Genomic DNA, 23661 nt, shown 5'->3' with positions numbered 1-23661 from the left:
ACTAATTATATTTCAGCACAGTCATATAACCTGCAAGCTATCATTTTCGTTCCTCTTAAAATCTTGGCAAAAACTAGGGCATTTTGCTGTGCAGGAAAGGATGATCATAGGGTGAAAAGCGCAATGAGGCAGTGCTTAATTTGCAGCAAAATGAGTACCATTGTCACTGCTCAAAAGACAGTGGTTGGTGTTAATAATTGTCCTCGTGCCAAATACCAAGGCTGCACAATCCTGAATCCACTGCATGCCTCTTTCTACTGCCAGATACTGTCTGCCTCTTTATCGCTCTTGCTTTTACCCGCATTGAAGGTTTTTCTGTCTTCTCTTCCATCCCCTTTATTTGTTTCCCCCTCTCTTGCTCCTAAGGAATATCTGATAAGGAAAAATAAGTGCTGATGGGTCCCACCGGCCTAAAAAATGAGTGCTAATGGGCCCCACCAGCAATGACTGCCTCAAATTAAACACTGCAATGAGAACATCCACACCCAATACACAAATCCAGGACAGTGCATAAACATGAACCAGGTGTGTCAACCATAGTCCACTCAATTGTGTAGTATCTGAAATTGAATTCATAGCTCTTACTTGCTAATCACATGTAATAATATAAAGGCCAGTACAAGTGAACAAAAAACAAAGGACTGACAGTATGTGCGTTGACACATAAATTAAAGACCACAAATGTATACGAAACAACTTCAACAACCGTACAAAAAATATAACAAAATTAAAGGCACTGAAGACACAAACAACTTATGTATTCCTAATTTAGACCCCAAAGACCAAATGTACAAGACTAATCCACTGAATTCACATGGGATGCAAAATGTTACATATAGGATGCCTGAATGGAAAGAAAGTTGACCCTAAAGCTAAGTAGAATTGTGCAAAGGGGTGGCTTTTTTCCAGATTCTCTTGGATATGTCTAACATAAATGGTGAAAAAGTATTTCACACAGTCCATAGAAACATAAAAAATAATCATAATTCCCAAAAAAGAATACATGCACAATTAGAAGAAAAATCTCTTCTGTACACTATAGAATACCCTAGACCCATCCATCAACGTAATTCTTGCACATACAACCCTTGCCAATCTTTTTTTTTTGTCCTTATATCACCACCCACCCTATGTAGTCTGAGGCTATACCCTCTCTACTTCTGTGCCTGGTGAGACCATTTGCTGAATGACTCTCTGCCCAACCCATGCCAATTTTGTTCTTCTTGAGATTAGACTGCATCACCTCCATAAGAGTGATAATCATAACAATGACAGCTCTAGAAATTTGTGCTAATTCCAGCCTACACTCCTGATTCTCTTTCTGCTCCTCCATGACACAACTAGGGAGCAGCCCTTGAAACAACAAAGAAACCTAACCAACATAAAAGAGCTCCCAGTCTTTAACAGAGAGGTTAGCCGATTTTATCTTACAGCACACGTCACGAACAACAGAAGTCACCATCATCATAAAATAAAAACTAAAAACAATGAAATCTCCTGCAATGTCATCAAAGTTCCCATCTGCAGGACACTCTTTAATAAAACCAGGATTTCCACGCTCAAATGTTTTCTGTAGATCTGCAGCAACCATCAGCTAGATACTGCAGACCTGATATTGTCTAACTCCATGGACTTACTATTCCTGATAGCTAACAGCCCCCTCCCAGCCACTTTTAGACCTCTTGTTGATACAAGGCTACCTGATCTTGCATTTAATCTTGAAGGTAACAATCAGGCAGAGGTGTTATAGTTATACTTAAAACACCCACTCAACAAAAACATCACCCAACTGAGCAATTCCTTTCTTTCCACTGCCCGCCCACTCAAGTAAAAACCTCAAAGATCAAGCTCATGTTATTTAGTGTCTACCCAGGGATAGGCTCATATTTGTTGAACAACTGATGGAATTCATAGCTGAAAGATCCAGCTCAGATTAGTAAAGCATTATTAGGAAGGCTTCAGCCTCCACTTGGGTGTTCAAAAGCCACAGCTCTATCGTAGCTGTCCCACTTTCTTAAAAATAACTGTCTTGAAAAACTATGCTGAACAGTCCACCGATTTGACCTGCACAACGCTTGACGACCTATTTCAGAAAAGGCACTGTTCTAAAAGAAACCCACATACTAGAGGACTGTTCAGATCAGCCTCGTCTACCATTCACTCTTATTTGCATCAAAACATTCATTCAAAGTAAAATTAAGTGTTTGGGTCACACTTAAAATAAATTATTATGCCTCATGCAGAAAACCTCCAAGCAAATTAAAAACCCTGGAGAACATGAGACTAATTTGATGACAGATCTGTTTACCAAACTTATGACTTAAGATGCTCTATTAAAACAAACTGAAAATCCAGAATAAAATTAAGTCTCAGATATAGAAACAACCACTTGAAGAAAGAAATGGAGTTTGGATATATATAGATATAATATATATATATGTCACCAAACCTCTGTCAAGAGAAATCCTGAACATCAAAGGATCCAAAAAGGTATCTTTGAAACAAAGGCCACTTTCTTCAAATCCAAGATCAGCCAGGCCAAAGATCATCCGAGAAGATGCTTGAGATAATTAAAAAGTTCCGCTGGCCTGTTGTGCCTCTTGACACAGAGACAAGAGTGTAAAGCATTCAAAAACACCAATACAGTAAATAAGTGAGACACAACACACAATACAAATCCCACACCAATTTATAAAAATGTTATAAAGAGACACTGAACTGACAAAACTCCAATGTAGGGAACCAGAGATATGATTTTTTAAAGAATAAACACTTTCTAGTACTTAGAAACACTAAGTGCCAACTTTACCAACATTCTCCAAACTTCAGGAGGTGTTTCCTGAGGTCCTCCTTGCAGGTCCAAAACAGAAGTCCAATGGCCTGGAATCTCCTGGTTGATCTTTGAATCCGTAGATATGAATTTCTTAAAGAATAAACACTTCCTAATGCTTAGAAAAAACAAAGTGCCAACTTTACCAAAATTCTTTAAACACCTCCAAACTTCAGGTGTTTCTGGATGGTCCTGGGAAAGTTGGACCACAATTCCCACAATGCACCTGGACAAATCCTTTAAAGTCCACTGGATGCACTCCAGCCTGGGGACTTCTGCTGGGGATGATGCAGGTGAAGCTCTGTTAACCTGGAGCTGCACGGAGTCCACTCCTGAGTCCGTCTTGAAGCAAGGCACCATCCCCAGGGCTGTAGTACCAGATTGTGCAGCAGGCGCAGTTCACTCAGAAGTGCAGGCTAAGGATGCAGATCCAGGTTCCAGCAGGGCAGTCCTCCTTCCTCTTGTAGTTTCAGGCAGCAGATCTGAGAGGCTATGTACGGTGCACCTCTCAGATATTTATTCCCAGCTCCTGGTCATCAGGATGGGGAGCACCTCGACCAATAGAATGAAGAGTGACGCCCAGATGCATAACCAATTCCTCCAAAATGTGGCATATTCCTGCCCCAGAAAGCACCATTCTTCCAAAATCCATGATGGCCAAATTTCAGCAGAGCAGTAAGAGCGGACTAAATCATACCCCAGTGTGGCTCATTTCCATAGATGTCCTCGTCCTAACATCTGCAAATTCCTTCCTTAAGCCTGATATCTGGCTGAGGGGTCCAGAAGGTGGGGGTTAGGGGATTTGGCATTCCCTCCTATCCTGCTCTCCTTTGAGGCTGTATGTTTTATTACCCCTCCCCCTGCTCTGGCAATCCTGTGTAGCCCCAGAGCTGCCCTTCATCAGATAGGCTCTCCCCTGGACAGCCACTTATCACTTAATCAAGCAGCTCTGCTAATCCTGTTAGCACTGACCAATCAGAGGCTTACAGAAAGAAAAGCATTATAACGTCTTTTCTGTACAAGTTGTGATAAATTCACCAATGTCACTTTGCTGGATTTATCAAAACAAATCTTTTAAGTCATTGAATGACTTTTCCTTACTATAATTACAATGAAATACAATATTACTGACAGCCTATGAAGGCCAGTATCTACAATGGGGGAAAAATACATGTTCAGTTTTTCCTTCACCAGGGTTTATAAAACATCTTTTGTAAAGCCCCTGCTTACAGTTGTGTGACCTCCCACACCTGGGACACCTAGGGGAGACATCACATTTAAAGTGCCAATAGTACCAAAGTCGAATTGAGACACTACTTCCATTTAAATGCAGTCTGCCGAGTCAGGCTGCATTTAAAAATAACAGAAAACTCCAGCAGTGGCAACATGCAAAGGGCAGAAATTCTGCTGGGCCTCTACTTCCATGCCTTAATATGTACTAGGATCTTATAGGTAGTTGGCACTCCCTTACCATATTATTTACTAGGGACTTATAGGGGCTGTCATGCAAATAGTATGAATTTAACTTTTAAAGAAAGGCTACAAGGCAGGCCTGCAGTTAAAAGGAAAGAAAGCACACAGCAGTGCACTCATGCAAGTGCAGAAATTCTGTTGTGCATCTAATCTCCATGGCCTATTATATATTAGGGGCTTATAGGCTGATTGTAGACCCTTGCCCTATTATATACTAGGTTCTTACATGGTATGTCAGGCCAATTGGAAGGGTACCCTAATACATAGTGTACTCTACGACGTGTGTTTTAACATAGCACTGACCTGGGTCTGGCTAACAGAGCCCAGGGCACAGTCAGAGTCAGAGTCAGTTATCAGCAGTACCAGTCAGCAAAAAAATAATGGGGGTTAACAGGCTAAAAAAATGACTTTGCAACAATATATATATTACCTCTCATCCCAGGGACCACCACCACCAGGGAAAATATAAAAAAAGAAAAGGGGGTTACCATGTCATGAGTTATTTAATCTGTGAGGTCATAAGCAGTGCATTGGGGGGTGGGGGACTGCAAGTTATAGTTAGCTAAGGTAAATAGCTAAGATAACTATAACAGCTGACTTCCTATAGTTTTGTAGCTTTGAAATGTGAGACAAACTAACATTCCTCTAACCTTTGTTTTTTTTAATGACTATATAAATATATATATTTACTGGAAAAAAAACAAAGGTTACAGGGACGTTATAGTTACGTTCTGAATGTGCTCGAACAAAACCATGGAAATTCAGCAGTTAGAGTACTTTCAAGTAACCGTAACTAGTCCCTTCGCCATGCACAGTTGTCTCATGAATAATTTTATTGCAAATGTTACAGTGATAATATGAAAGATGGGATAGAAGATGTCTTCAATTAATTAATATGTGGAGTAATTAGCCTCTGGACACGTCCAACACAGTAAAAAACTGGGGAATTGTTATATATATATATATATATATATATATATATATATATATATATATAAATCACTAACTTCCCTGTAAACCTTTGTTTTTTTCTGTGAATTTCTAGGTTTTTCTTTTTAACGTATAGTAATTTACATTACTATATGTTAATCCAACCACCGCCAAAGGCCGTGCGAGGCAGCGGTTGGCCACAGGGCCTGGCCTAGGCCCAACCTGTATAAACACCCAACCTTGCACCATGCACAGCCTTCGTCCGTGCGATTAGGGGTTGACCGCAAGGGCTGGCCTGCGGGCAATCCCCCTAACCACCCAACTCCATGCTGTGCACAGCCCTTGGCAAAAATTGGCCGCGGCCTCTCTGGGTGTGAGAATATGTGTTCAAGGGTGTATCTGGGAGTGAGCGAGGCTGTCAGAGTGTCTGGGTGTGAGAGTGTGTAGATCAGTGTGTGCGCAGGTCTGTGAATGGGTGATGAGGTTGCCAGTGGGAGTGTGATGGTGTGTGAGTGGGTGCATAACTGTCTCAGTGGGTCTGTGCGTGTGGGTCTAACTGGCTGTGAGTGAGTGCATGAGGGTCTGAGTTGGTGTGTGAATGGAAGAAATTGAAAGAGAGAAGTAAAGTGAGCGGGAGAGAAACTTAGAGTTTTTTGGGCTTTGATGTCTGATATACTTAGAATGAGATTTCTGTACAATCTGAATTAAAAAATGTATCTGTCATTTATTAAAATTATAATTTGTATTAAAAAAAAGGGGAAACTAATCCAGCTCGACTCAAACCCTTAATGCAAAGGTCTGAGACCTTCATGCTGAGCTATTGTTTTTCTTTCTGGTTTTTTTGTGCTTTTTTTTTTTTTTAGCCCTTTTACGGGCTATCTGGGACCGTAAAGGAGACCTAAAGGGCTCCAGCGCGGTTCCTACATATTTATTTGTTTATTTATTTATTTTTATGTTAACAAAATGCCCTTTACGGGCTATCTGGCACGGCAGGGGAAGCCTTAAGGCTTCCCTCACAGTGCCATTGCTCAAGCAAGCAAGGAGCTGTTTTAAACTTAAACTTTTCATTTCTGTTCCCTGCAGGTGTGCAGTGGACAGAGATGAAAGGTCCGCTTTCAGACAGGGGGACCTGCTTCACAGGTCCCGCTCTCTGAAACTGGAGAGTTTGCTGTGGCTTGGCTGCAGCTTCAGAGACAAATTTGGATTTCCCTAAATTTCTCGAAAAAGACTCAACTGATTTACACCAAATAAGCGAAAGAGTGATATGCATATCGAAAGCCACCTTTCTGCCAAATTTGGTCTAATTCCGTCCAGTGGTTTGGGCTGTGGTTGTGTCCAAAGATCCTATGGGAATTAACACGGGAAACAAAACGTTTTTGACAGCCACCTTTTCCCAGCCCCCGCTTGACAGATCCCCCCAAATCTTTCCGTGCACAATAAGAATCATTGCAACACTTTTTTGGGAAGCTTTTTGTGAAGATTTGTCAAATGGCGCCAAAGATAGGTGAGTCAAAAAACACTTTTTCAATGGAAATATGATCCTAACTATAACTACCTAGTGGCAACCGTCACTAGGTAATATTATATATCATAACCCCCAAGATACAGAGGGCTGTTCATCATTCAAACAGATTCTGCAATGTGACCATCTAACCCAAATCAAAGATCTCAGAGCCTCCTGTGAATTCACTGATCTAATTTCACCCACCATGGTGAAAAACATAAGTTTCTCCCTCACTCCATTACTGGCTGATGTGATCAAGGAAAAGCTCCTTACTGCCTGAGAATTGGGATAGGTCTCTTGTTTATTCATGCTCTTAGTTGCTAATCCTGAAGACCTAATTAACTTCTGTATCACACCAAACCAGCCTCATAAATTGCTGGAGAGTGTTGTCACAAAACAACTTAATCTTTTCTTTAAACAGAGCAACCTCCTTGGCGTGGTTCCAGTATAGATTACAATTCTACACAATATGGATACAGTGCTGCACATCCTAAACAAAGATGAATCCTGCTTGCTCTCTCTTCTTGTCCAGTCAGTAGCATTTAACACAGTCAACCATTCTTCCCTCATTAAAAATCTCAGAAGACTGGAAGAGGATCAGTGGCACAGTCCTGAGAGAATTTGAATCTTATTTTACAAACATCTGCAGACAAACAAAATCAGTCTCTCTCTCTATCTTACTTGCCCCTCACCCCTCAACAAGAATCCATACTTATCCCAGCATTCTTCAGTCCACATTTAGAATCCTTTAGTTCCATCCTGAGAATATCAAAACATCCACATGTCCTGACACAGATGACACAACTGTGTTTAAAAGGCTACTTAACAGAGGACACCAACAAACCCTAAGAGGAACCTAAATCCTGGATGACTTTTCACAATACTAAACCAACTGAAAACAGATTTTCTACACCTATCATATCTTTCCTCAATCCTCCAAACAGGTGTAATCCTGCCTTCATCCTATATAACTAAAGGACTGTAAACCTACCACTGATGTTAGTACTAAATCAAAGTTTTATATTCCAGAACAACCTGAATTTGTATGGCCATATTTACACTTTACAAGCCCAAGACCACATAAGTGGCTCCAAGGAATAAAATCCTGTATCCCACATATGACTTCAAAACAGTGGTTTAATCATTTCCACTTTTCAAAGACTGTTCATCTACATTTTTCTATATGCCATCCCCAGAATCCACCTCATTCATCTAAAAGCTGCCCTTAACGCTACAGCTTAACTTACGTTTAGCTCTAGAAGATATGCACACATATCCTCCAATCATGAACTGAGATGACTGATTATAATAGAGTTGATAAGAGTTTTCAAGATAGTTTACAAGGCTATATATGGGACCAGTATACTAGCTAGAAATCAGTCATTTCAGAAGACAAAGAAAGAGGATCCACATTTCAGTCCCAATGTTTAGGGCAACAGCCTAATGACAAACCAAGACAGTTAAAACAGATACATGGGGACTCAAGCTTGTCGAGCTCCTGGAGGAACACAATTCTGCTGGGCTCTTGTGCAGCTTCTAGACTGGGGCCGGTAATAGCAGCAGGGTAGACGGAACCAGAGAAACACTTATTAACCAGAATCTATGAAGCCCTAAATGGTCTGAGTAGAATACTGCATTGCACCCTGGTTTCCCACATCTGTCGAAATCCAATATGGTGCTTCAGCAGGGTGCAGCTGCTCATTAGAAAGGCTGCTAGGCATATGATGCACAAAAACACAGAGAATATTGCAACAGGAACTAAGGTGATCCATACTCAGGATTGAGGAAACTGCAGGAGTAATTTTAGCAGGGCTTGAGGGAGCCAGCCTCGGAGGAAACCATAGGCACCTGCAGCTTACTGTGGCTACAATGTAATTGAGGGTGTAAAATGATGTGACAAGACAGTGCTGTGGCAATACAGTGATCATGAAAAATAGAGATCACAGACTGTGCACCAACGTGATAGGTGACACTTGAGGCACTCGAGGATCATAGAACCATAATTTATGCTTGTAGCATTTTTCTGCTGCAGAGAACAACACAACATGCTTCCTAAAGTGATTAAACACAAGGGAGCCAAAAAGAAGAAAAACTTTAAACCTGCAGAGTTGCTCCACCTCACAGCGTGATGGGGAAGTAGATGAGACTGAAGACCCACATAGTACCAGCCTCACTCAGTGTTGAAATACCTACTGCAGGAACTAGCTGCTACAAATAAAACATTTCAGAAGATGATGTCCTCAATAAAGAGCAACCTGAAAGAACTGAAAAAAAAAAACAGAGGCGAGAGTAGGTGCACAGAGAAGCTCACCAACTCAGAGCACCAACTGGAGGAATATAATGGGACACTTCAGCATCAGAGTACATTTAAAGACTGTCATACCAGCAACAATAGGGATGGGAAGTGATGTATAGAGGGTCAACAACGTAGCCCAGGCTCAAACTGAGGACCCTTGGGGTGTCTTCATTGTCTGAATCAGAGGACATCAGACATCTGCTCCAGCAGTTTGAACAAACTGAGGTGCTGCCCTTATGGGCCCAAACAAATAGATTTACAAAGTGTTTCACCAGCAAAAGGAGTGAAAGGGAAGGCATTTGGAGAACAGACTATCCTACTTGAAAAGGGATAATCAATACAGCGGGAGGGTGCTAGCTGTGCAGAGTTTAAAAACAGAGTTCTGAAAGTGAAGTTCTCTGATCTCACCAGAACCACCCAAACAAGAATCTATGAAAAAATATATATATATGATTAGCTGGCAGCAGGGCATGAGGTTTCTGTGCGGTATATAGACAAACTCCACATCAAGAACAACAGGAAGGAATTCTCCTTACAGATCCACAAGCAACACCGAACTTTTTGGCTGTCAGGAACCTCGGATCAAGACGTGGTAGACTGAGGCAGAAACAGATCAGAACTAAGAAGTGACCATCTTTGTTGGTTTGAAATTGGCAGCTCAATGAACCAAGCAGTTTAGTCTTGGTTGAAGAGGGGCAGCGTGAAATCCAAGTTTGAAAAGTTTATGATTTTAATCCTGGCTTATGTGTTATTATTAAGACTTCCAATAAACAAGAGTGAATCCTAAAAGAGATACATGCCACACAACACAAAGTGACCTACATGTTAAGAAGGATCCCGATCGATGAAGCAGGGCCATGGAACAGTTCTTATGTGTCTATCCAAGCAGAAATAATAAAACTGAAGGGTGATGTAAGCAGAGCTACAAGTACATGCATCTTTGATCTTACAAGTGTATGACTATACAAAGCTCATGGTACATTCAAGACATGCCTATGTGACAGGAGTAGCCATAAACATTACCCCAAAAACTTGAACTAATTACTATTTCATAAAGTTAGTAAAAGCACATTAACAAGCCACACGCAAAATGCCTTCCCCACACTCCCATTTACCTGGTTGTGAGAGCTTAAGCAAGGAGGTGTAAACGTCATGGCAGTCTCTTTCCCGTACAAGGACAAAGTGCAAAACACGAAAGTTCTTACAGTGAATCAATAATGGGCATCCATTGGTGGTCAGTGGCAACTTTTCAACTGTGGCAATGTGGTGATGTATTATCTGAAACAAAGCAATATTTGCATTACTTAAAATTACAACACTTTATTTACATGCTTTAAACAACACAGCCAGGATTTTCAAAGTGCTTACACAAATCTGACTCCAGAACTCATACTTGGACAGCATTTGGAAAACTATAATTTTAACAAAGTTAGCTGGTGTTAGATTGTGTTTCATGATCGTAGAGGTAAAAAAAGTCACAAATCAATGAGACTGAGATGAAATGCATCTTCCTCACACATTCGGTTGTCACATGCCCTGTGGAAGATGTCTTACTCTCCTGGAGAGACTCATCCGGATTAAAACAAAATAAAGAAAACAACAAGGAGCAGGTGCCATGCAACAGTGGTTTGCAGCCTGAACACAAAACATACATTAAATGTGATTCCTAAAGTATTAGTCTGGAATACAGATTAGTAAAATAGAGCTGTTAATATACTATGCGCTGTGAGACATCAAGTAACTGTAATTCATGCTCAGCATTGTGGGCTTAGCACACAAAAAATGATGGGAGGAATGCTTGCAATTTGTCTAAACACTGGCGGTGACTCGAAGTGGCGTCCAAATCCATCATTCTCTGGCTCACCATGCCACCTATGTTTGAACCCAGATATATGCAAATTAGCCCTGGCCCTGCTCCTCATGGGAACAGTCCAGCCCGAACTGCCAGGCCAGATACTCCTAAACTGGAAAACATGCAACCCAGCCCAAAACTAGGGCGAAACCGAGCCTGGGTTGCTTGTGTTCCAGTTCACGAGGCCCTGGTTTGGCAATTCGGGCTGGACTGTTCCCACTGGAGCAGGCTAAAGACAGGTTTGCATAAAACTGGGTCGACACTGAGATGGCATGGTGAGCAAAAGAACAATGGGTGGGAGTGCTACCCAAGCTACTGCCAGTGGTTAGACATATTGCAAGCTGCTTCCCATCAGCTTTTGTGTGTTTCAGAAGCCCTTTAAATGGCCTCACAAACTAAAACAGTGCACACAACAAAGAAAGGTCACATAGGTCAAATAAACCCTTGAAGGTGACCTAAGCCACACATGCCAGAGGCACCTCTAACGATCTGTACACCAGCAGACAATACTACCAAAAAACAATATCTACTATGGGTCGAACACCCACCATGGTGATGGGAAGTGCCTTAGTAAACAAGGAGGCCTACTGGTTTGGTTATGGTGCCACCATACGGTTAAACATAGGCCCCTCCGTTTCAATGCAATCTCTCAACAATATTAAAAAAGAATACGTAAGATTTAAAATTTACTTGTGACTACAACAAACCTGCAATAATAAAACTTAAAACAGTAAACATGTCTTTTCAGAGTCCCATTTCTACTTTTAACACGGTTGCCTAGCAAAGCCAGAGAGCCTATCAACAAAGATCCATGCACCCCAGACACACTAGGCAAAAGCAACCAGCTCCAGAACAGCGTAAAAACCTGAATAAAAAACTCTCCTACAGTCATTTTGAGGAAGCCTGGAAAAATAGGATGGAAAACATAGATTTGAAGATTGGCACTCTAAGGATTTATGTGAGGCCCACTAATGCTCCAAGGAGGTCCTTAGCAAAATTATAATTCTGTGTTGCCTCTGCTCTCTTGCAGTTCTGCTTACCAAATACATACATTTTAATTCTGCCCGCACAGGTTTATGGGGAGGTTTTATGACCTGTGGCACACTCTTTGGTGAGGCCTGGGGTTTTTCATAGGGTTACAAAATGCCGAACTGTGAGCTGGTCCACTTCCAGCTCGTGCCTGTCTATCTCCCAAGCTGCAGGTCACCATGCGGGAAGGGGTGCAGGATAGTGCAGCAGTGCTTTTCTTGGTGAGCCCTGCATGTTGGGGATGGGGCAGCACTCCTTGCAGATTTGGGGTTCCTCAGAGGGTCACCTCTGTTAGTGTTTTGTTCCTACACCAATCAAAGGGGTCGGGGAATTTGGGGGGGGGGGGGGGGGGGAATTTAAATATAGAATGCAACTGTGCCAACAAACATGCCGGTCAACTAAAGGAACTTACAACGCAAGGGGCTCGGGGGCTACTATATTTAAAACAAAAGTATAGTTGTGGTATGAGTTTACTGGTCCTGGTTGTCTCAGAGAGCTGCCGAGAAATGCCACAATGGAAGGGCTAAACAAACTAGCTCTGGCACTGTTAGACCGGTTTGAATGAGGTTTGTTCCTTTTGCTCTTGGTTGTACGCTCTAACTACCAGAAGTGTTCATGTAAGGGCATCAGAGCCTCTAAATTTTCTGACTTTTTTTCCAAGTGGTTTTAGTAAAGTTATCCTTGCCTAGCACTACTGCTTTTCTTTACAAGCAACGGTAGGACGGAAAAAGCTCCTGACCTGTCCTCCTGCCCTTGCCATTGGTAGGCTGCTGGAACTGGGGCTTCCTGCTGCAGCACCTAAAGGTTAGCTACACTAGATGCCTTCACTCCCAGGGCCCTGCAACAGCCTGCCACTTGCAGAATACTTGTGTGTCCAGAGGTACGTGGAACCTCCTCCAGGGGTACCCATCACAGTACCAGTATACAGAAGTCCAACAGAACCTTCTCCTTCAGGGTCCCAAGCAAATTCACTGTATACTGTCCACCAGAGGGCGTTGGGAAGTCAGTGCCTGGAAACAGTCCAACAGAGTCACAGAAGTACACGTCCAGAGTCCTTCCACTCCGGATAGGGGATCATCAGCGAGCTAGTCTGACCTGTGGCTGTTATGCTCTGGATGTCTATGCCTCTGTGCAGGGATTTAAAAGTGGAGGGAGATTTCCAGAAGGTGGACACCCCTATGCAATCCAGAGATGCTACAGCACCCCTCGCACCCTAACTGGCATTTCCTGGGAACAACCTGCAGGCTCATCCATCACCAGGCGTGGCATTTTGGGCTTTTTCTTTTTTTAAAGCAGAGCAAAAGCAAGCTATTTTTCAAGTAACTTCTTCCTTCAGCCTAGCTGAGTCCTGGCCTAACACTACAATGCCTCCTGCCTCCACCGCCCCCAACTTCAAAGGGAATATGTGGTCTGATTAGTGACTTTTCCTATTTGTCCCTATAAGTAAGACCTCTCCAGACTCATGTTAACTTATCACTCTACACAGATTGACCCCATCACCTTCCTCTTACAGGAAAAGTCTGATTCCCTCAACCCCTAAGGTGTACCACTGTTCAGGGAGAGCCCTTCAAACTGGCAGCTGGCCAGCAAAGTAATTAAACTGGCCTAGCATGGTAGTTTAAAACCAGAATCTTGTTATAGGGCTAGTTCAGGAAAATATGACAAATATCAAACGGCATCAAGGAACACATATATGGCAAACTAATATTGTATCTGTTTTGGGACCCAAATAACATTAAAAAATATATATGAATGGCTTTTCTAGACTGAAGCAATGCATAATTGTATTTTGCACAATTCTTACCAAGGAGCAAATATAGTTAAGTGCTATGGACTTGCACTTTATTAAAAATAAATTGCGCCTTTTTTTGGATGGTAAATACATTTTACGGCCAGCACAAGCCATAACCAATTCATAACAGGTATCATCTTCGCCAAGGCTACCTGTGCGCAGATGCCAGGCTAAGTCAGACGAAAGTCACCCCGTTCAGCATACATAGCAGTGTGTACAAGTATTCACATATGACCAGACCTCTGACTCCAGATGAGCAGCAGTTCGACTCATTTTAAAAGGAGGGCACTGGTGGTTATTACTCAAAACCATTCGGACAAATTCTCACAGTGGGTTAGACACTATTAAGAGTGGAGGTGGGGGTGGTGGTGGGAGTCTCACAACAGTGATCCAAAAACTAGAAGGTGCAAAATAAAAAAAACCTGGAAGGGGAAATTGGGCTCAGAACCCAACCCCTCACACACACCATAATTCAAACGACATAAATCGCTGATCTACAGACCACACAACATCTCTGCACTCACTGACCTATCGTGCTGAATTCTTGTGATCTATTTATACGTTCATTTGAATGGTGGCAAAAAGTCGGTAAATCTCAATTGCACATGAAGTAATGAGAAACTACTAGTGCAGGTAATCAAGCTGAAAGCATTCACTGGTTACAAGACGAGGCCTGGAGAAGGTGTCAATGGTAGCACATTTCCCTGGCACATTTTGAATACCCTTAAATATGGAAATCTAGGAGACACATATAACGTTCCTGGTTGGCTTTGCGTGATAATGCCCAAGGCATTAAAAAAAAAAAACACTGTTACTAACTTGGTTTTGACTTGTGTCTGATGCCGATAACATTCAGGAAATAAATTAAGTCTATTGTTAGTAGCCTTCTAACAACTACTAAAAGTGAAATGTAAGTGCACACTGTGTGTGTAATATCCTAATAAACTAGTGCACATTAAACATCATTGTGTAATTGTACAACTGTACCCTTTTAGAAATATAGCTTAGCGGTGGTGTTGGAGAGACTCACATTTCAGAAAGAACTGAAACGCGTCTTCTAGCGTTTTATACAGGAGTACTGTGAGCAACAAATAGCTAAGCAAAACAATCTTAATATGGCGAAGGACAAACGAAATAATGAAATAACGTTCTTACAACTATAACTCAGCATTACACCACAAGCATTTCACTATACAGAGATGTAAACTCTGTGTAAGAACTAGATATAGTCTGACTTTATCTGTATGATTCAGACTTTGGCAAACATGCCAGCTAGGCACACAATCTTACCACTCCCATAGCTGTAATCTAGTGTTGCATTTCAGAAAGAAAATGCTATCCACATTAAATCAGATGTATGCCTACCATTCCAAGCAAAATATTTCAGCAAATAGATTAGTAAAACGTGCGACAATAACTCAAGTAGCTCCTGACATGTCACCGGTCTCCCGACTAACTTCCCTTCTCTGCTTTGTCTAACTTCTCAAATATATGTTTCATGGTCCGACTAGGATTTAATGTATCCTTGCAATTGCAGCCTTAGTGTGTTCACCATTCTGCCACTTCTCTCGAGTACAATACATTTCCTTTTAGTTGCCTAACTAGGAAACATGACAAACTGAAAGACCAAAATCTTAACCAATCAAATCCCAAACGCCATCATCATTATCCATCATTTACCAGGTGTAGATATCAATAACTGGACTAATGCAGACCAACAACCATATCGGGCACCCTTAAGAGTGGGGCTGTGGTATGGGTTGCAGGGGATTAGGTAGGCAAGGGCTGAAAGTCCAGGCTTTTGTACCGGAATGCAGCAGCCTCACTTTTCATACAGGTTAATACAGGAACTCTATAGGCTAGGGTGTAGTACTTTGCAAAATTAAGCTCCAGAAGTGTGGCCCACCACTAAAGATTCATGTATACCCACTACCGAATATCCGCAGCAATATCAGAAACCTGATACACAGTCTTATGATCAGGTATGGAGTACACTACTGCTAGGTGCATTAGTATACATAGGATGTATTAACACTTGTGGGATTGTGCTACAACTAATGTCGGCCCATGGGTGGCGTTTCAATCTGTTTGGGTAGTCACAATGATCTAGATTTGCAGCAAAGAAGTGATGAGAAATCCACCTGGAAGGTTGAGGGGTTGGGTGGGGTGGTTGAACTCGACTGCTGGTCCCCTTGAGGACTGCAAGGTAAGCCTATTGTGGCATGTGACTTTTTAATGCAACTGCAATCCAGTCTGCTTGTTTTGACCCAGGGGATGACACTATAGTCTAGCTGTTGCCCAACTGCATTAAGCTCAGCCACTTCGCATCCAAGTGTAGTTTGGTCCCATAGACTGTCCAGATACTACACCTGGGCAAAAAGCAATACAATCTAGATCAGCTGAACCACAATGCTAAAAGCTACTTCTAACATCTACCCTAAGCATCCTGGGGACCGAGTGCAGACAAGCGCAGATGTCCCGCAGAGGAATACGTTTTGTTCCTAGGGAAGTTGTCCAATGCCCATATGACCTAGCAGCCCCCTAGGGCATGCTAGCTTAATCAACAAGCTATGAAAGGTATAAGGTTCCAAGGTTGAAAGGAAATAACATTCACTTTACAGTATAGAAGTATCTTACTCCGCAAGCTATCCTATGCTCAGAATTTTAACCCACTGCTGAAATCTCCTACACGAACCTGATTTTCTTCCAATGTGAATATGTTACTATTTGACATTGTTTTAAGTAAATAAAAATTATTTCGTTTTAAGAATATATCAATGTTTTCAATGGGATGTCTTACGGCCCTCAGTTATCACCATTTTCTTCCTCTTAGCTTATTGTGCTGTTAGACACAAGATGCATCACAAGATGAGGCCTAAAAAGGATTAAATGTGTCTCACATTGCTTGTGTTCCCAAGCACAGGGATTGTTCCCTAGTAGATTGAGATGGACCGTCCTTCCTGGAGTGAAGCCATGACCGATTTGCTGAGAAGCTATCTGCAGTAGTACAGTGAGCAAAACGATGGGCTGAAATGGAGCTCAGGGTGATTATCAGCAGCTAAGATTAATTAATACATGCTTTCCAATACCTTTTTGCTTTAACAGAGTAGTATTTATCACATCCTCCTAACTACCGCCTCTAAAGCAAGGCTTCATCGTTTAAGCACCATTACCACAGGAACCAAAAAGGGTTAGTAATCAGTAGTTGCACTGCCTAGTTTGCCAGGAAGATCAGGTAATACCGCCTTGCAAAGTAATGTTATGTTAATAAAATTTATATAATGCACAGCCGCTCCAGCAACAGGGCCACCCAGTGCTACCCACCGAAACAAGTAAAAGTACCCAAGTGAGAGGAGCGAGGATATCGAATCTGAAGTAAGTAAAGAGCCACGTTTCGTGCTTTTTCCTAAAAAGGTGTCTAGCTCTCTCTGGTCTCTAGATATCAAACTACCAACAGTTAAAACAGTTTAAATACCACAGCTAATTAACGTGCCTCAAATAATGGTTGTTTTATTTGTCTTAAGACAAGCATATAGGTTGAACTATGCAGTCTGTATCATATACTGGACCCCAGCAGAAGTAAAATAAGAAGAGCACATTCCCGCTGTTCAGGCATATTGTAGCCAATGAACGCTGAGCCAGATACAGACTGGCAAAAGCCTTTTTCAGTCATTACTTGTGAAAAGTTCAGCTCTTCAGCTGCTTGAAGAGCTTCCAAAAGAAGGTTACCTGTCTAACACAGGATTGAACAACACTGTAATCAAAAAGGAGCAGTAGAACACAACAGCAGATTTGCACTTTTTTGATTAAAAATGTGGCACTTTTATCTGTGCTATACACTGAGGGGAGAATTTCACAGTGCCTTTCGCTGACAGCCAAGGCAGCACACTAGCCCTGAGATGATGTGCTCAAGGATGGTGAGAAAGAGCCGCAGGAAGCAAGTTACATATGCCCAAGTCTAAAGAAGAAAGTGTCTGAGTTGTAAACATGGAGGAGGGTTGGGAAAAGAATATTTTCACATCTCTTAGGACAATAAAAGGCCCAGACAGAACATGTTCAATCAATGAAATACACAAGCCCTTCAGTACTTTGAGGGCCATGGGGCAGTCATCTACGGCCACAGCAACTTATCACAAATACTGCTGAAGTTTAAATGGGGCTAGGTTTCTATTCAGGTCACTAGTAGGGGGTGAGCAAAAAAAAGTGATGTCTTTGCCCAAATTAAGAGCGGACCCTTGTATTCTTGCAGCTTAAAAAAAACACAGTGGGTCAACAAAAATTTACTCTACCTCGATAGTAGTAGATGGAAGGCAAGACCCACAGAAGGCATCCCTTCCAAACCCTACTATAACACCTTCCATCATATGCCTGGTGAGCACCGACACTACTACTCCACCTGCAGTAAGGAAAGTGGGATGGGTAGCTCTCCTCCGAAGAAGTGAGGCCCTTCAGGGCCCCCATCCATGACCAGATAGTAAGTCCTACAGATGGTCTAATTGTTCATGCTGTATTAATTTACCTGTTGTGGAATTTGTTGCTAATCTGCAGAAAGCATGTTCAACTAATGGAGAGGGTGGTGAGGATACCACACACAGCACAGGCAGCCTACAACTGTATAAAAGGTTTTTGTCTTGCTACGTCTGGCAAATACACTCTAAAACGAGTATTGGATAAAGGGAGACTGACACTCTGTGCTTGACTTGAAGAATAAATATATTTTCGGGCAATCATGTACACAACAGCTCTTGGTTATGCCATCTGTTAATTAAAACTGTAAACTCCCCTGATTAGTGCAATCGTACTGTTAAACCCATTAAATTCAAATATCTGTTTAATGTTGCTTTCTTTTGGAAGCGTTTCCTCCAAAACGGTAAAGCAAGATAGACTGGTTTTCTTTACTTTCTGTCCCAAATGTTTCCTTGGGTAGGTTACCATAAACTGCTCCTTAGCAAAGCAGAACAGCTGCTGCAGACAAATCTAATCCATTACTGTGAAATCCAATAAAAAATAAAGTTTTCAAAGCCCAAAGACTTGCAATACAACACCTTGACCATAATAAATCCCTGTACGTCCCCAATCGTCTACACATGGAAATAGGATGTACATGTTGGACCCTGTGCTGACATCTTATGCAGATTTTACTGCTTCAAGATATGGCCTAACTGTTGGCTGAAAGGATGATGGGGTGATTAAGTTGAATGGCAAAGAGTATACAAGTATAGATGAGACTTGGTCCAGTGCCTTTGCTGTAGATACTTTTCATAAGCAGACACGAGTGTTAATACAACGTCGCCACCTGACCGAATTATGTGATCTTGGGTGTCATGTTTCTTGCCGGTCAATTCTGGAAGGGTAAACTTCACTGTGATATATAAAAAACTGGCTGTGTTAAGCCCATTTCAACAAGTTAACACACTGTGTGAATGTTAACAAATTTCTTTTGTCAGAGCCCAATACTTTATTTATCAACATCTTTGTACAAGTCTTTACTGCCTACTATATATTGCCAATCCCGATTTGATGTGATCGGAACATTTTAAAACAAGTATGGATTTTGTATGTCTTGGTCAATCAGCAGGTATTACTGCTGCTCTGAATTGGCAGGAAATTGACATATCTTTTTTCCATTAAATAAGAGGGGGAACCAGAAGTGTACACCCCTACTGGGCTTAATGCTCCAGTTATCCCCAACTAACAAAACACCTGCAAAACGTTGTGGTTCTAAGTACTCAAACTTGTCTTATCTAGACACCGATACTTTAAGCCTGGTGTCTTTGTAGGTGATTTCATCTGCCTTGAAAATAAATAGCCATAGGCATTCGTCCAACCATGTTGGAGTATTGGAGCAAGCACAAAAGTAGCATCACAAATTAAACATTGTACTAAGTAAGAATAGACCTCGTCTGATTTTCTGGGCGAAAAAAGTAAGTGAACTAAAACTGCAAAAAAAGAAACTAATGAAGAGGCACAGCTACAGGTTGCAGGCCAAAAATGGCTAAACTGGAATGTTTCAATGAGTTTACTCTATGAGATCAAGGGAACCGAGAAAATGTTTCAGTAAATACATCATTGGAAAAAATTAGAAGGAGTTGGACCTCAAAGCCATAAAGAAGAAAAAACAGTAAAAACAAACTTAAGGGCTGGAAACCAGAGCCACAGAATGAAGGAAAGAATATTTGTAGAGTGCATCTCAAAGTTTCACCTTGATTACTGAAGAGTCAAGAAGAGAAAAACAGACACTTTGACAAGAGTCAGAATTAATGGAAGAAGTGGTGTTTGAATTATTCAAAATCTCAGGAAACATTATTCCTTTATGACAGCTGAGGAAGATGGTTTCAGGTCAAGGGTTGTACTCTAGAGTTTCTTCTGCCTACCTAAGAGCAAATTTGGACAGCAAGTAATGTTTTTGTGGCAGTCGTGGCGGGGAGCAGAGGCCAGAAAATATTTATGGCAGAAAATACATGTAATTACGAAGAATGGGCTGTGCTCAGAAAGGCATTCTTGATGTTGTATTTTAGATCCAAGCATGATCATTTTAGTCTCCAAAGCATCAAGGTGTAGTAAGCCTCTTTCATCCAAAATGCACTTCTAAAGTAACAGGCATGAAGACTAAGATATTTACTTACAGAGCATTATACATACTGTAGATTTGGTTTCATTGTCTTACAAGACATTGTGTCTAGAAGATCAACCAAAGCAGGGAACCACAATGAAATGTCTTAAAAGAGGTGGTTTACCATACAGCTGTACAGTACCAAAATGCTGCACTTTCATGGACTCTTGGCCAGTCAATATCCACCCAGGAAAGTTATAAAATGTACCAGAGACAAGCTTCATTATAGCATCAACTCACATATCAATAACTCCTACTCCCCGAACAGCTGCCTGTAAATATCAGAGTTCTGATAAAGAACTAGAATGTTAACCTAGCACACAGAACGTGTCTGTACTGGGAGACACCTTGATGGAGAAACAGCTTTAGAATCATACCTTTTCCTGTAAGGAAGGCTAAATAAGTACATGAAAATGCTTTTTATACAGATTGCCAAAAGTTCCTGGAATAAATGAGCCCTTAAAAACATTCCTTTCTATTTTGTACATTTAAAATGTTCCGAGTATGATAGACAATTTGATAGTGTTTTAAAATAGTAGTTTCGTCGTTCTGCCTGTTTACAATGTTCCTTATTTTAAAACATGATTTCCTTATTTGCACTGGAATATAGTTGTTTATACAGCACAAAAAAGGGACATTTGTAGTACCCTAAAAGAATAATTTACTTACCTCCTGGTGGATGCTTTTGTCATTAGATGTGCCTATGCTTGAAAATGCACTGGCTTCAAAATCATTTTTATTTTTATTGTTAGCTAAATATATGCCAATGATAAATTCATTTAAAAATATATATTTGTGAGGGATTCTTCTTGGAAGGGTGATACGGCTTTAGGTAAGAAGGCTGCCTGAGTCTGCTGCTCTAATTTGTCCAATTAAAGTGGTGGTGTAGGGCAGTTGCACTGAAAGTGCCTAAAAGGGACTCGTGTGATAAGCTGACGTAATTGCAATGAGCAAGGTGGTGCAACCAACATCAGTGCATCGGTTTGCATGGTGAGCACATGAAAAATTACAAGGCCAAGTTAAGGTCCAATTGTGGCATCACATTTTGTAAACGACCATGTGTGTCAAACAGTTAGTAAATTGTATCACAACAGATGGTTCAAACATTCAAACAAGATTGACTGGTCTGGCAACCGTAGAAAGGCTGAAAGGACCGACAAGCAAACTTTAATAGTGCTCACTTCAAGCTCTTGCTGGGACAAAGAAAAAGCAAAGCAGCACAGGCTAAGCCAACAGATCTCACCTTTGGGAACATTTGGCTTTGCCAATGGTTTTAGCCATGTTGCAATTCATCCCTCATGACAGTGGCAAAAAGACATAGCTAGGGTTCTCCCTATAGTTGTAAGATACCATGCACCACTTTGGAAAATAGACACCATTCATGATATGCCAGGCACTACCTACTATGTTTCTACACTCTAGCATTCAGGGAGCCTAGTAGGTGGGTTGTGAGGTAATGTTCCAACCACCACCAGAGAGGTAAAGACGGCTGACACAGGATCCAAGACCCCACTTTGCCTTGTGTGTTGTCAGTGAGAGCCTGCACCAGTCTCCTCTCTTGATGGAGGGCAAAACGTCTTTCAGAGCAGGGGAATGACCCACAACTCCAGCAGAATGCTGTGAAGCCAGTCTTCCTCCAGAGACCAGAGACTCCGGATTTCCACTTTCCCCAGATGATCGTCCCTGCCCAGCACTGTATAGCGATTGCACAACATACCCATCACATGTGATGCAATAAGTACACCACAAAGGAAACACAACACCAAGTTATATACATTTGTATTGCATAAAACAACATTAGACCAAACACAACATATATCAGTAATACCCTGCTACACAAGACGTTGTCAGAACATCACACAGGTTACTAGAACTCTGCAAAAGTAAGTAGTAGTCAGGTAGACATATAGGTTAGGGGTATTCTGCAATATCAGCAGTAGGCAGGTTTTCATTATCACCAAAACAGGGAGTGTGAGGCGCCTGCCTCTGAACTAATTACATTCTAGCAGCCACCACTACAAATCACAAAAAGTGATGGGTAGAATGCTTGAATTAATCTCAGCCACTGGTACTCACTCAGGGCTGCATCCTAGTACAATGTTATTTTGCACACCACACTTCCTCAGTTTAGATCCAGCCATTTGCAAATCAGTCTTGACCATGCTCCAAAAGGAACAGTCCAGCTCGAACCGTTAGGCCCACAGTAATTACCAGTGGTCAAGATTAATTCAACTATTCCATCCATCACTTTTTTTGCTCAGTGCGATGCCCTAAGTGCAGCAGGTATGCCCAGACGTGGGTCCTGTGCTCCCTGTGCCCCTGGAAACAAGCTACACCAGGCTGAAAATCCCCACTCGGGGCACAACAGGTCTTGAGTTGCTTGTGTTCCAGTTCAGGGAGGACCTGGCTTGTAGTTCAGGATGGACTATTCCTATTGGGGCAGGGTCAAGACTAATTTGCATATGGATGGGTCTAAACTCAGATGGTATGGTGTGCAAAATAATGTTGGACTGATATGTGGCCAGAGTAAGTGTCAGTGGCTAAGATTAATTTAAGTATTTCAACCATCACTTTTGCATACTTCAGAGCAAGGCTGACAACAACCTGGGATATTCAGGGTGTGTTGTGATCTGCTGAGACCTTGACTTAGTGACCAGCAACCTTGATAAAAAGAGGCTTTCATTTTGACACCCTCCCACATACTCTCTGGAGTTGGAGTGGCACAATGAGGTTGTGTCCTGTTTTGGTTTCTTATGCTTGCACTTTGACTGGACTTTCCAGAGGACATCAAGCACAAAGAAGAGCAGTCGAGAGTGGCATTGTGACCAGGACGGTTTTTCCCAGGCTGCGACTTACAGCATAAGTGGGAACTACGTGAAAGACGCAAGTTCTTCTTGTGCTTAGCAGGATATAGCTTTGCCTTGGGGTCTTGGATTGTCTTTGATTGCTTGGGAATGCATTTACTGTATGACTTATAGTAATAGTGTCTGTTGCAGACATTTGCTTCCTCCATTTATCTCACAATAAAATGATTTTGAATGCAATGCATATTCAAGTAAAGAGATTCAACCGCTGACAAAAAGAAGAGGAAAGGCCAATAGGTCTCATCTCTGGTGTCTGTTGGCTTTGCCTATCGCTTTTCACAATGCTGTACAGTTTTGGGAGGCAAAAGTCAAAATGTTTTCTTCATGATGCTGCATGGCATTGGGAAAAAAAAAAAGGAAATAAAGGTACAGTGATAAGACCAGACACATTATGCTGCCGCACACATGATTCACAACCATTTTCTTTGTTTTTATTTACAATCAGAGATTGAGGATACCACTTAGATCAGTAGGAAAA

The 23661-nt window shown here is 41.6% G+C and overlaps 1 protein-coding gene across 2 annotated transcripts in view; it reads right to left on the bottom strand.

Annotated features, from left to right (window-relative positions):
- Positions 1-23661, bottom strand: part of MTMR8 (myotubularin related protein 8) — a 226249-nt gene that overhangs the window by 168133 nt on the left and 34455 nt on the right. For both annotated transcript variants that reach the window (XM_069210536.1, XM_069210544.1), the window contains exon 3: positions 10149-10311. In XM_069210536.1, the coding sequence (XP_069066637.1) occupies positions 10149-10311 (163 nt within the window). The remainder of the gene's footprint in view (positions 1-10148; positions 10312-23661) is intronic.

Source organism: Pleurodeles waltl, chromosome 2_1, assembly GCF_031143425.1.
Source record: "Pleurodeles waltl isolate 20211129_DDA chromosome 2_1, aPleWal1.hap1.20221129, whole genome shotgun sequence".
Lineage (NCBI taxonomy): Eukaryota > Metazoa > Chordata > Amphibia > Caudata > Salamandridae > Pleurodeles > Pleurodeles waltl.
The sequence above is the reverse complement of the archived record's forward strand: the minus strand, read 5'-3'. Positions and strand labels throughout refer to the sequence as shown.